Below are 14,063 nucleotides of genomic sequence, written 5' to 3' on the forward strand. Positions count from 1 at the left end.
CCTATGCGTATATTTGCACAATTTTTCGAATGATTTGGTCATCAACGTTTTTAAACTTCATATTTGTTTTGGCCTTCCAACTGATAGTTTCCAAGCCACTCGGGAGTGAATGTAAATGAAACACGCATCTTGTGTAAAACGTTATTATATATGTTAAATGAGTTACCTTCGTTAAATAAAGAATTTATTACTATTATCATTATTATTCTTATTATTATTAACTTGATATCTCCGATGATTATTTACGACCATTGAGCTCTTTTGTGTTTCGTATTTGTGGTTAAAGCCACTTGCAGGATAGTCATCACTTCTGAATTGATATGAAATATCCAAAATAAGGTTAATTTCAGTTAATATCCAAAATGAAAAAAAATGAAATTAATCAAAATTGTGTACCTACACTTAGGCAGAGGGTCTTTACTGTACTTGGCACAAATTGTTTGATTCATATTTGTTTTGATTTTTCAACTATTTATTTTGAGTAAGTCAGCTTAGTCTTGTGTAAACTAAAAGTTTCTGACCGTAAGCGTGCTGTGTTTGATGATTATCTATAGAACAAAAGACTTCATTTTAAAATTGCACTACAGACATTTGGGACTGTGCAAGTCTTCTCCTAAAAGTTGGATAAAATATTTTACCTATATGATCGGTTAACCTCATACAGCCATACAAACTAACCTTTTGTAAATTTGTACATGACTGCTGAGGCAAGTAAAAACATGAACAGTTAAGTCACAGTTATATTGTCATTACTATTTTTGTTGTGGGCTAATAGAAATGTGGTAAAAATAAACTAAATTCTACATGGACCCAGGATATCAGTGTGGAAGTATGTGTGTGTCAGCAAATCTGCCATTTGGAGAGCTTTTATAAAACAGGTTTGGTGCTTTCTATAAGGCTAATATCCTGAGCTTAAATAAATCTTGTCTTCTCAACTATTCATTATTTTAAACATTCATGACAAAATAGTACTAGTCAACATTAAAATATATTTTATTTCTCATATCAGGCATCATACACTTTTTATCATGTTCAAGTATACAAACAATTTAGGAATGACAAACACAAACATAACATATGCATTAAACATTTAATAATATACAGAAAGGTCTTGGAAGGCAGTTTATGTAAATATTTCATCAAAATCAAAATATGAAGAGCATGCATTAATTTTACTCATTTTCAACAAGTTATGTAGTTTTCATAAAATTTAACCGGCATTCATATCTAAATAGTGCTTTTATTATTAAGTCTAAATACAAACTTGAAATAATTAATTTAAAAAGTTACATTGTTCCAAAAATAAGGAGAGAAGAGCTCTATGAAAAACATTTATAAATTTATACATTTTTAAATTTTAAATAAATGTTTATCATATGAGCTATGTCAAATAGAAATCTACCATATGAAGGGCATGTATATATGTACATGTATAAGACTTTGATAGGTTTGGGAACTTTCAAATACGATATCAAAGATGAATGTCTGTGTTGTAGAGTTCTTATATCAACTCAATTCCTCAACAGTTAAAGACTTTGCTTACCAAATTTTCAAACCAAAAATATTAACAGTCTTATATCAACTCAATTCCTCAACAGTTAAAGACTTTGCTTACCAAATTTTCAAACCAAAAATATTAACAGTTGTATTGAAAATCACAGACATTGATTTGCATAAGGTCGATTTCTATTGGATCCAGCTCTTATCATATATTTACCATTGGTATGATATTTGAAAACTAAGTGAATTATTTTCTAAATCCTATAGAGGTATTAGACCATATGAATTTCAATTTGGCATAGAATGTTATAAAATAACAATAGTACTAAATTATTTAGCCATAATCTCCATACTGACATGTGAAAGTATATCTTTCAGTTTCCGAGAAGCTATTCATATTACCAAACAAAACCTACTTTGTTTAGAGACAATTTCTACAATCTATTAATCTAAATTCCCCATACATATATAATGCATGCATTAACATAATTAGATTTAAGATGTTTTAAAGGGTCACAACATACAATCATATGCACCAAAAGGCAAATCATACACAATATATATTAGGAAAAGGCACTTTTAACAATAAATAGCACTGAATCATCCAAACTGTTGTTTTATAGTTCTTCTGTTTGGTAGATGGATTAATGTCAACCAAGCAAGATTTTTATTGATCTCTAACCAGAGGGTGGAATTGCATTTTCTGTAAAGCTTTAAAATAACCCGTTTGCTACCGTTCCCATAAAAATGTATGAAAAATGTTTCTCCATCATATCCTAGTTTTTAACTACCATTAGCATCAACCAGAAAAATGATACTTAACACAATTTTTACCATTAATAGTGGGAACCAAATTATCACCCTCTTACAAAACAGCACCAAATAACATTATAGCAATTAATGGCAAGGTAAGCACTGGAAGGATTTACGACAATATTTAAACAGTATTTTACCCAAAATATACATTTTTAATATCAAATACAATAAAAAAATACATTCTTGTTACAAAATATCAATTTAAAAATCCTTTTTGTGATACCAATAGCTTTTTTTTACAATTACAAAAGAGCAGATACACCAATTTAAATTTTCATAAAAAAAGCTAAACCCTTTTATAAAAACATATTTTCAAATAAGGTTTTGAGCATGTTCGTATGGACCCGAAAAGAAATGCTGCTCATGAAAAATTCATATTGTTTAAGAACCAGTGTGCGTCTTTTAAAGAGTGTGATGTTATTGAACATTGATAATGTAAAACTATCAACAAATTGTTAAGACCCTAGTAATTTATAGTTCAATAAATTATATAGACATTTGTCTTTTGCTTTAGACCATATACAGATGTCTCTTGTTTTTTTATATGTAGTTGGGTTGTATTCATTTATATATTCCTTAAATCTGAATAAACTGTTAAAAAATGTAATATTCAACAGCTAACATATCCATACCTGAAACTTTACAAGATATGACCATGTAATGTGATCAACAGAAAAAGAAAAGTTAAAAAGTCATTAACCAGTACCCTTTTATGCATTGATATTTTCTACCCACCTATTGAAGTACTTTGTATACAATGCTTACATTAAACAATTATGAGTATCCCATGTATATACCTTTAAGCTTCATCATAAAATAGATCTCATGAGGTAATAATTTCATTATAAAGACCTTTCATATGATTCCATAATTTTGATTGGCCAAGGCATGACAAAAGTTATCAATGACAATGTTAAAGTAATGAGTAGAAAGACAAATGAAGGCCTAATGTAACTCATATTTCATGGCAATGGCATTAAATGCATTTATTAGAATCGAATGCGTTTTGTTTTGTTATTCTATATGGTTGTGTAAATGTTGAATGTACACACACTTCTAGTATAAAGTGCTTGTATGTTTCATATAAAATGGGGCTTTGGTCTACGGTTTAACATCCCAATAATAAACAAAAAGAAGCATTCCATTCTTAAATTAGCTAAAGTGGTTGACCAAGCAATATTTCAACCTTCTATATTTTCCCACACTTATGATGTGATATTACATTACAATCAAAATTACTATGAATAAAAAATTTCACATTCTGTCAGAAAAAGTTAAAAACTATTCCCTCAAATAGTGTTTATAGACATTTCATTCAAAAAATTATTTTATCAGTTGTCTACAATTGCCAATTTACACTGATTTCCCAACTGCTTGAAAACTTGGCGATGAATTTACATAGTAAATATGAATGAAGTAAAATTTGTAAATATGTCAATGAGACGGCAACCCAATGACAACACACTACAAACAACTTGCGGTCAAAACTTTTAATAGTTTGCTAAGTTTCCTACTAGTTTTCTATATGAATCTAATGGTAAACATACATGATATCTAAAAAAAATCCTATTAGGCAGCTCATACGAAGATAAAAAAATATATTTTGGCAAATCAGGTCAGTTTGTGAAACAGTTTCAAATCAAAGAAGAAATGTATTTTCTTTATCACTAATAAAAACAATATTTAAAATATTTAATATCTAACTATGAAATGAAAAATATTTTGACTTTCTATTTCGAAGTAATATATTCAAAGGGTGCCTCAGATGCTTAGTGTTTTTTCAGTTTAATTTGTTAATGCATTGAATCAAGTAAACATAGCTAATTACCTAGAACAAGATTTATAATACAAAATTTAATGCCGAAGTTACATGGAGAATATCTATAAATGAAACTACTCTTCAAAGCAATTTTGGACCTCATCATCATAAAAAAAATTACAAAACACTTCCCCTCCTTCTTTATCAACTTGATGGCTACGTCCTCACCAACAATCAATCAATAAAACTTTCATATTAGGTCACACATTCACTCATTATACATAAAATACTAACTTTTACAATATACAAAAAATTTACATACAAATAATAAATAACTTCAATGATAGTAAACAAACAATTAAACAAGATACTTAATGAAATTTGATCAATGGTATGTGCTGCAAAGAAGATGAACCTCCTGTGTCCTTGCTGAGTAACTTCTCTTCGTTATGTTAAAATACTAGCCTTTATAAGAATCAGACAATATCCAAAAAAAACTGTGTTGGGACTATTATTATTGATTTATCTCCCATTGTTTGATTTGTTTATAGTGTATTCTTTACAATTCATATCTCAATTTACTTACTGACAGGAAATAAAAATTTAATCTTGAAAGAATTTCTACAGAAATTGGATCAATCTATAAAAATTTATATGGATTTTTTTCTATCAAATTACACTATTCCTTGATTCTTAGTAAGACAAGCACTGAGACAAGAATGAATTATTTCTGTGCCCTTGATCTTAAATCTGTGTATGGTTGATATCTAATCTAAACAGGCAGAAAAACACTTTTTCGCAGCATCCCTGAAATAAAAGTTAAAAACAATACAATATGAATCTGTATAATGTTGTTATATGACTTAGGACACGACTTAGTCATAAATAACTACCCTCTTAGGTCAAGAGTGTGTCAACTATCATAAATTCATGACTAATTTCAACTAAAATTCAGTATACAAATAATGATTTCTCAGAAATTACACATCATAAAAATATTTCTCTAATCATTTATTTTTTAAGTATACTAGTATAGTATAGTTTTTTTTATATTTACAGAAGATCAACTACTGTGAGATAGGACCAGCAGTTTCAATCACAACTTATTTTCCTTATAATCAGAATAAATATAAGAGATATAATTACCTGGCATAAGGTATGTAAGACAATGAGTACCATGTCAACGCCAAAAACTGTAAAACACAACACAATATCGCCAGTGCTGCACCATTTTTCAGCTGTAAAGAATAGAAAACATTATATTATTTTCTCATATAAAAATAAATAAAAAAATTTCCACTTGCTTCACTTGTTAAAAATAATTTAGCTTCATAGATGAAGAAACTAGGAAATAATTGACAATAGATCTGAACATTTTGCGTGCCACAGTATTTTACAGAAAAAAAAATCAAAAGCCTTACTGATTATAGCATTCCCTTAAAAAGGTCCTCCAATATCAAACAATTTTCAATTTGAAGGTCAATTCTTAACCATCTAATCATTGCTTATTTTCTTTAAAATTGTCTATGTATACTATACAGTAACCTTTAAAATGTAAATCATAAAGGCTCTTTTATTAAACATACATGGGATCTAGAGAAGGCACTTTGAATTCTCACCTAGGGTGGATGTCAAATATTGAAAATGTAAGGGGAATTCATAAGTTGCTTTTAAAATTGGTTAAACTATTGTGAGTGAAAGGACCTTCACTGGGTCCAATGTATCTTTAAATGCAACAGTTTAGACGTATAAAAAAAATTGGTAGTTAAAAAATTTCTCTTTAAACTTGTACTTACTGCAAAAGCACAAACTAATGTGAGAACAAACATCACCTGCAAGAAAAAGACAAGTTATAGTTATATGTAATAATTATAAGAGTGTTAAATATCACACATTCATTTATGTTTTAACAATACATTGTTGAAATTATTAAATGAAGTAGTAAACGATTTATATATGTTTTTTCTTTCCAATATTCTAATACTGCTGTCAGACCATGTGATTCATATAGGACATACTCCTTCAAACTATAAAACATTACAAATTCACAATAAAACCAGATGCTGCCCAGGGTGCAGCTTTATACAACCTCAGATGTCGAACCCTGAACAGTTGGGGCAAGTATGGACACAACACTCAAGTTTGATACAGCTCTGAATTTGGATTGTGACCAAATGTTTGACATAATATAGGTTTCTCACACAAAACAAATGTTAAGATCTTACAAATTTATTACGCAATACTGTGCAATCAAAGATTTCTTCTTGAAACTTTTCAAAAATTTGAAATTTGAGAAATTTTGAAGAAAAAAATTGGAACACCCCAAACTTTTTGAATCCCCCCTGGGACCAATTACCCCAAAAATCGATCCCAGCCTTTCCATTGTAGTATATGGAACCTTGTAGTACAATTCAGAGAGATCCATACAATTAAACACAAGTTATTGTCTGGAAACTAGAAAAATGCTTGTTTTTAGCTCTTTTTTGGCCCCTAGTTCCTGCATGAATGGGGCAATGAACCCCAAACTCTATCCCAGTCTTCCTTTTGTGATTTGGAACTTTGTGGTACAATGTCAGAGAAATCCATACAGTTACACACAAGTTATTGTACAGAAACTACAACAAGAGGCTCTTAAGAGCCTGCATCGCTCACCTTGATTTTTTGGCATTTATCTTTCGTTTAAGATTTTAAGTGTCCAATTTCATCGTAGTTCGGTTTTTTTTGGTTAGATTCAGCATATCTAAGAACCTTAAGAATTAAATTTTTGATGAAATCAAACAAAGTTTAATTTTAATTTTTGAGATCTTACTTTGCTGAAATTTTTTTGTTGTTTACAGTTATCTTTCTCATTAATAACATTCAAGATGATAACCAAAAACTGCAAAATTTCCTTAAAATTAACAATTTAGTGGCAGCAAGCCAACAATGGGTTGTTAGATTCATCTGAAAATTTCAGGGCTGATAGAATTCTACCTGATAAACACTTTTATCCCATGTCAGATTTACTATCAATGCTTTGGTTTTTTGTGATATAAGCCAAAAACTGCATTTTACCCCTATGTTCTATTTTAAGCCATGGTGGCCATGTTTTTTGACAAAACAGAAAATTAAACTCAAACTTTATTCTAGATACCCTAAGGATCATTCAGCTTAAGTTTGGTATGAATTTGTTCTGTGGTTTCAGGCAAGAAGATTTTTCAAAGTTAGAAAACATTATCAACAAATTGTCTAAAATTGTCCTTAAAGGGCTATAACTCTTGAAGGGGTCAATTGACAATTTTGGTCACATAAACTTATTTGTAGATCTTACTTTGTTGAACATATTTGCTGTTTACAGCCTATCTTTAACATTAATACTATTCAAGATAATGACCAAAAACTGCAAAATTTCCTTAAAATTACCAATTTAGTGGCAGCAACCCAACAATGGATTATAAGATTCATCTGAAATTTTCAGGGCTGATAGAACTTTACCTTATGAATTGTTCAACCCCATGTCAGATTTGCTCTAACTGCTTTGGTTTTTGAGATATAAGCCAAAAACTGCATTTTACCCCTATGTTCTATTTTTAGCCATGGTGGCCATGTTTTTTGACAAAACAGAAATTAAAACACAAACTTTATTCTGGATACCCTAAGAATCATTCAGCTTAAGTTTGGTTGGAATTGGTTCAGTGGTTTCAGAGGAGAAGATGTTTGAAATAATTCCTAAACAGTTGGGACCATCATCAGCAAAATCAATCCCAACCTTCCTTTTGAGGTATTGGTTCTTCTTATTAAATTTCAAAGAGATCCGTTCACGTAAACTTAAGTTATTGTCCAGACACCAAAATGCATCTTCAGAGGACACAGACGGCGGCATCATACCATTATACGATCCCAAAAAGTTGTTTGCAGTCGTATAAAAAATAAATTGTTAAATCAGTTTTAATCAGCGGAAAAATTATATGCATGTTTAATGTTTATATATCATTTAAAAAAAATATGATAATTTAATTGACATATATATGTAAATATGAAAAAAAAATTGATATCAAAAAGTTTATATCCTGCCAACAATGCAAATCACCTACCAGCACTAAAATTGTAGCTATAATTCTGGTCTTGGCAAACATCTTCTTCAACTGATTTAATGGTCCCATCAAGAAACATGTGCTGTAAGGGAAATAACTTTAATTTAGAACAAGAATTATTAACTGAATCTAGTAACCTATAGGTTCCTATGAAAATATCACTAATTTTACTTTTAAAATACAGTGTAATATATGATATAACAATAATGCATGCATTGTCATGCTTAGCATACCCCCACTAGTAATACACAGTATCTGAAAACAGGAAGTATGTATCCCACAGATCCAAAATGTGCTCACATGTTACCAGTCAGGGGACTTACTGAAATAAGTGATTTTTAAATCACTTATTTGAGTAGCAAATTCAAGGTTTTGTCACAAATTGGGATTTTGTAGTTTTTTCAAAATTTTAAACACATAGGTTTAAATAACATCTTTTAATTAGTAAAATATAAAAATATGAACTTTTTGCTTCTTTTAAGTAGCAAGGTTTATGCCTTTGATGCTATCATTTACCTGAAAATTCTATTTTAGTTGAAAAAATGCTATAATAATGGCTTTACATAATGAACTGATACTTTTTTTAAAGATTTTTCACAGCAGTGGGAGTATTTTTCCTGTGAAGTTCAAGGTTTCATCTTTCAGATTATGTAATAAAATTCTACTGTTCGCGATAAAAATTTCACTGTTCGGGGGTGTTGAAATTAGTGGGGGTTATTAAAAGAATGATACTTAAAGAAGTGATTTTTGGGAAGGAAATTGAGGTCTGATACTTAAACAAGTGATTTTTATGTCATTATCCTAGATTCAGTACAAGGTCATCACCTGAAATGACCTGGTCATCCTAGACAACACAGATGTTGGTTCTGATAACTTTAGAAACATAATTAGTCCCTGGATCATTAGTATTCTATATTTAAAGCTACACTAATATTAAATCACTTCTTCTAGTGATTAATTTGTACTACTTAAATAGGTGATTATTAAAGAAAGACAACTCTAACTTCCAACCTTTATGGAAATAATGTTACTTGAATCAGTGATTAAGAAAATCACTTGTTTAAGTAAGTCCCCTGACTTGTTACAACTCATCAGTGTCAAGATGATGACCATCATTATGTAAGGTAGTACTGGAAAAAATTGTACTAAAAATTTAACCCTTGTCACTTGTGCTTATGAACATTATCATGAATATGAATGTAAAGAGATACGAGACTATCATCAAATTCATTGATACAACAAACTACTGCAAGTTAAATTGAACATTGTTGAACAAGATTTACTGATAATTTCTGCGTTATAAAAAGTTAGAGGCTTCAATCATTGTAATTTTATAAAATGTAAAAAAAATAATCAAAGATTAAAATCAAAAAACAGAACCATGAGAACTGAATACTGAAGAAATATTTTCCAATGGCATTCAGCAAACACTGAAGCAAGTTAAGGATGTGAGGTCTACCAAACTAGTGAGAGGATTTATCGCACCAACTTCTGGCTCTACCAAACTAGTGAGAGGATTTATCGCACCAACTTCTGGCTGTACATATCCAGCTGTCAAATGAGATAAATTGTCTCCTATCCTGTCGTCTGTGAATGAGAGGGAAAATGCACAAAAATCATATGTAGCAAACAAGAACAAATTTAATACAAGTTTTTTTTGTAAAAATGTACCTACCTGGCCAGTGCCAAGACATTTCCAAAAGTATATAAAACTGCAAATATCACTAAACCATTTTTCATGAATAATAAAGCTGTAGCCTGAAAAAAATACATGTCAAGAAATAAAAGTCATTTTCTGCACATACAAATGTAACACACATGTGTTGAAGAAACTAGACTGTTTGTGGACTTTGACAAAGGAAATTATTATTCTACAAGAATCCTGATATTTTTTTAAGTGAATATGTATATAAAAATACATGTACTGGTATCTAAATGTTGAATATTAATCAAATATCAAAGGAAAATGTTTAAACAGATTTTATCAGTATATCATTGCAATGAATAGAAATTATCATTTTGTTAATTATTTTTATCATACACATGTAGGATATAACATATAGACCAAATGCAGCTATTTTTAGTTTAATTTCAAAGAAAAGTACTTGAAAAATATATATCATTCATAATTCTAAATTATCTTATGAAACCATTAGTGACTATTTTCTTCCTTATTACATTAACAAATAATTTATGAAATCAGTGTAACATTCTTCATATATATATCTATCTTTATTAACATTATCATCTCATCTAAACCTTTAAGTAGGTACTATTGTGAATTTGAAGGAAGTTTGAATAACCCATTCTTTGTTGGAACTGGTCATTGAAAGTTAAGTATCACAAGGATATATTTCAAGATTGCCAGTTTTCGACTTAAAATTTCTCCTCAAGGTGAAATAGATTGGTTCAGGTTACATTACCTAATACATGTACATGTACAAAATGTATTAACCAGAGTTCTATGTGTACATGTAGCTAGTCAATGCAGCTTTGGCTCCAAAAACAATAAGTTTTTAAAATATATTTACTTTCCACTTGCATGACTAGGTAGAACTTATAATAAAATGACTAGTGACAACAAAAAATGTACTATATTTTGTATCTGATAATCAGTAGTTGTTGTTTGTTGGTGAGGTTCATGAGTGTTTCTCGTTTCTCATTTTTATAAAAATTAGAGCCTGAGGGTTGGTTTTCCTGTTTAAATGGCTTTACACTTTCATTTATGGGGCCTTTATAGCTTGCTGTTAAGTGTGAGTCACCGCTCTGTGTTTAAGACTGTATTTTGACCTACATTTATAATGGTTTACTTGAAACATATTGTGACTTGGATAAGGAGTTGTCTCATTAGCACTCTGACATACCTAATTTTCTTATATTAAATGTTATGCAGTAAATGTTTACAAATTAAATGTACTTACCAGTATAGATAAAACAACACCCAACACAAAACATATGACGAAACCTTTGATTCTGGTTTCCCAACTTAACTTTGTAGCATCAGAAAACTGTCAATTAAAATATATATATGTATATTATTGTATATGTCATGTATGTTATAAACAAACTTGTTTTGACTGTTTCATTAAATTTACTACCTGAATTTTCTTACCATTTTTCTTAAAACTTTCAAGAACAATTAAGGGAAGGAAACAGTCATGACAGTTTAAAAATGAAACAATTCAAATGACTAAAAATTGTAAATTTCTCAAGACATTGCAAACATTTCTTTTGATTTTTTAAGATTTTGAGTTTAAAAATTTGACCACACTGTCTGACGCTTTAAATATAATAAACTGATTGACAAAAAGTGTTAATGTCTCTTGTTTTATTTTGTTTTTTCATGGAATGAAGACTTTACTTTGGGGTATGACACTTATTTAATAGTCCAAATAATTACATGGCCATAAAAAAAAATTCTTGGACACCAGCAAGAAGTCACAGAAAAATATTTAAATAGCCTTGCAAGACCTCATTATTATATGATTGATTGATTGTTGGTTGCTTTACGCCGCATTAGCACATTAAATGGACTAGACACCTATATGAAATACACCTATTTATCACTATTTGTCCGACATTATTGGACATCACAAAGGTTCCTGTAAAATTGTGGCGTCCGATACAAAATATCTGACCCCACAATCATGACAATGGAAAATTGATTGTTGTAAGATGATTTCAGCTTTCCAATTGTGAACTTTCCATTTCTAAGTAGCAACATTCCAGCAGCACCTGCATACGGGGTATATATCTCCCAATTGGGTCCCAATTGATACGATATTCCCGTGCTTGCATTTCCTATCATGATTTTCTTGATAGAGGGTTACTGCTCACAAGGAAGCTATTAAACCAAGAGTTCCAAATGGTAAAGTTGAAATCATCCCTTCGTAAATTTTACGGACGCCATCACGAGTTGGTTGACCGTTATGGAATAACTGTTTCACAAATGATATCCGATATGTTCCTTACGTCGTAACTACAATCCCCTTCCCTTTCATGAATGTGACCTACCGAATTAGACTATTTACCTGATTTGTAATCACATAAGCAACACGACGGGTGCCACATGTGGAGTAGGATCTGCTTACCCTTCCGGAGCACCTGAGATCACCCCTAGTTTTTGGTGGGGTTCGTGTTGTTTATTCTTTAGTTTTCTATGTTGTGTCATGTGTAATATTGTTTTTCTGTTTGTCTTTTTCATTTTTAGCCATGGCGTTGTCAGTTTGTTTTAGATTTATAAGTTTGACTGTCCCTTTGGTATCTTTCGTCCCTCTTTTAAAGCGGGACAGATTCTAGGGTCAGCTTGGAATAGCGATAAGGTGTATAAATATATAAGGTTTGTATCCATTTATGAGAATCAAAACATGTACTAGAGTCTACAGTAGTCTAAATAATTATGACATCTAAAAAGGCTAGCATACATAATTTTTTTACATAAATAAGGCAGTTAGTTTTCTCGTTTGAATTGGTTTACATTGTCTTTTCGGGGCCTTTTATAGCTGACTATGCGGTATGGGCTTTGCTCATTGTCGAAGGCCCTATGGTGACCTAAGCCCTGTTCATGCTATGCCTTTTTAAACCAGGTTCGAACCAAATCAGTTAATCTGAGTTAAATTTAGGTAGTGTGAAGGCCTTATCCCTGGACAGACCCGGATTAAAATTACCCCTCATTTGAGGTGGAGTTAAAGTCATGAAAGTGGGGCGAACCCGGATTAACTACCTCACTTCTAAGTGTGAAAGCAAAGTGAAGTTAATGTGAAGTTGTTGCTATAGTGACATATATGATAAGTCATCATGTGACGTCATACATAGAAAAACGTCATATTTTGACAGACGTCCAGTTACCATATATACTGGGTCATGAATTATATAATCATAAAAAAATGGAAAGCAGTAGATTGTGATTGAACTCCTCAAAAGTAACCATGTGGGTAAAATATTTCAGACTTTAAAATAATGCATCTGTGATGAATTTGTGATGAAAAAAATATGTACAGTGGACATGCAGATGTAGATTACAATTTTGACACCCTACGTTTTTATTTTTGTTGCAAGGGAAAATCTTAAAACAGGTTCATTTTTAATCAAGTGTGAACTAGGGTAATTAATTTGGGTAAATTAACCCGGGTTCGCCCCTGGGTGCAGATTTTAAAGTGTGAATGCGGTACTATAGTTGTAAATATCTGTGTCATTTTGGTCTCTTGTGGAGATTGAGGTTGTCTCATTGGCAATCATACCACATCTTCTTTTTTATATCATAATTATTTTGCTTTAACGCATTACAGCGACTGTTCAAGTATCATAATTATTTGGACTACTACTATAGAAGAGTTAGACCACAGGGGCTTGTTTAGTGGGTCAGACGAGGTTTTACTGTCAATGGCGATCGCTATCCGAAAATACCATGATAGCGATCTCTATGGCGATCTCTATTGACAGTAAAACCTCGTCTGACCCACTAAACAAGCCCCTGTGGTCGGAAATAGTCCAAATAACTATGACGTCTTGGCCTGGAAGGCTATTTTAAATTTTTGCTTTGACGCCTTCCTGCGACGATGTAAGGCGTCAAAGAATAATAATATAATAGCCTTTCAAGATGTTAGAATTATTTGGACTAGGTCGGAAACAGGGAGACTGGATAGTCCAAATAATTATTATTTGGACTAGGAGACTGGAGTGTGATAAATTATCATGATTATTGCGAAATGTCCAATTCTCTATTTAAATATTTTTGATAATTTCTGGTGACAACCTGTGTAACGATCCCTTGTTCCTCGTCACCATCATCTCCACTCAACGCCTTCTTCAGTTTATCCATTTATTCAGTTATTTTGCTGTTTTGGTTTATTTTTAATAGTAATGTAGCCCACTTCCGGTGACGATACGGAAGTTTTTTAAGTTGGCTCCCTTTG

General features: G+C 30.9%; 1 protein-coding gene across 2 annotated transcripts; it reads right to left on the bottom strand.

The window, feature by feature from the left end:
• Positions 1-977: 977 nt before the first annotated feature.
• On the bottom strand, positions 978-14,051 carry LOC139493490 (vesicle transport protein SFT2B-like). 2 transcript variants are annotated; one of them, XR_011657013.1, is made up of 9 exons: positions 13,904-14,051; positions 11,070-11,156; positions 9,824-9,906; positions 8,149-8,230; positions 5,872-5,907; positions 5,222-5,313; positions 2,362-4,882; positions 1,607-2,317; positions 978-1,538 (listed from the first exon to the last, which is right to left on the bottom strand). XR_011657013.1 is itself a non-coding variant. In XM_071281921.1 (7 exons), exons 1-7 carry the CDS (start codon positions 13,967-13,969, stop codon positions 4,843-4,845), a joined length of 486 nt encoding a protein of 161 aa, XP_071138022.1. In that variant the 5' UTR covers positions 13,970-14,051; the 3' UTR covers positions 978-4,842. The 2 variants fall into 2 exon arrangements, 1 of the variants encoding a protein (XP_071138022.1); XM_071281921.1 differs by having other exon boundaries at positions 978-4,882.
• Between the last annotated feature and the right edge of the window lie 12 nt (positions 14,052-14,063).

Source organism: Mytilus edulis, chromosome 10 (genome assembly GCF_963676685.1).
Source record: "Mytilus edulis chromosome 10, xbMytEdul2.2, whole genome shotgun sequence".
NCBI classification, from domain to species: domain Eukaryota; kingdom Metazoa; phylum Mollusca; class Bivalvia; order Mytilida; family Mytilidae; genus Mytilus; species Mytilus edulis.

Bases quoted from the DNA above. Each gene is read 5' to 3' on its own strand.
- LOC139493490 (XM_071281921.1), bottom strand. From the start codon at position 13,969: ATGGATAAACTGAAGAAGGCGTTGAGTGGAGATGATGGTGACGAGGAA. The intron at 8,231-9,823 runs GTAGGTACATTT...TTTCCCTTACAG, and splicing joins AATGTCTTGGCACTGGCCAG to CACATGTTTCTTGATGGGAC. The intron at 5,908-8,148 runs GTAGGTGATTTG...TTTTTCTTGCAG, and splicing joins TAGCTACAATTTTAGTGCTG to GTGATGTTTGTTCTCACATT.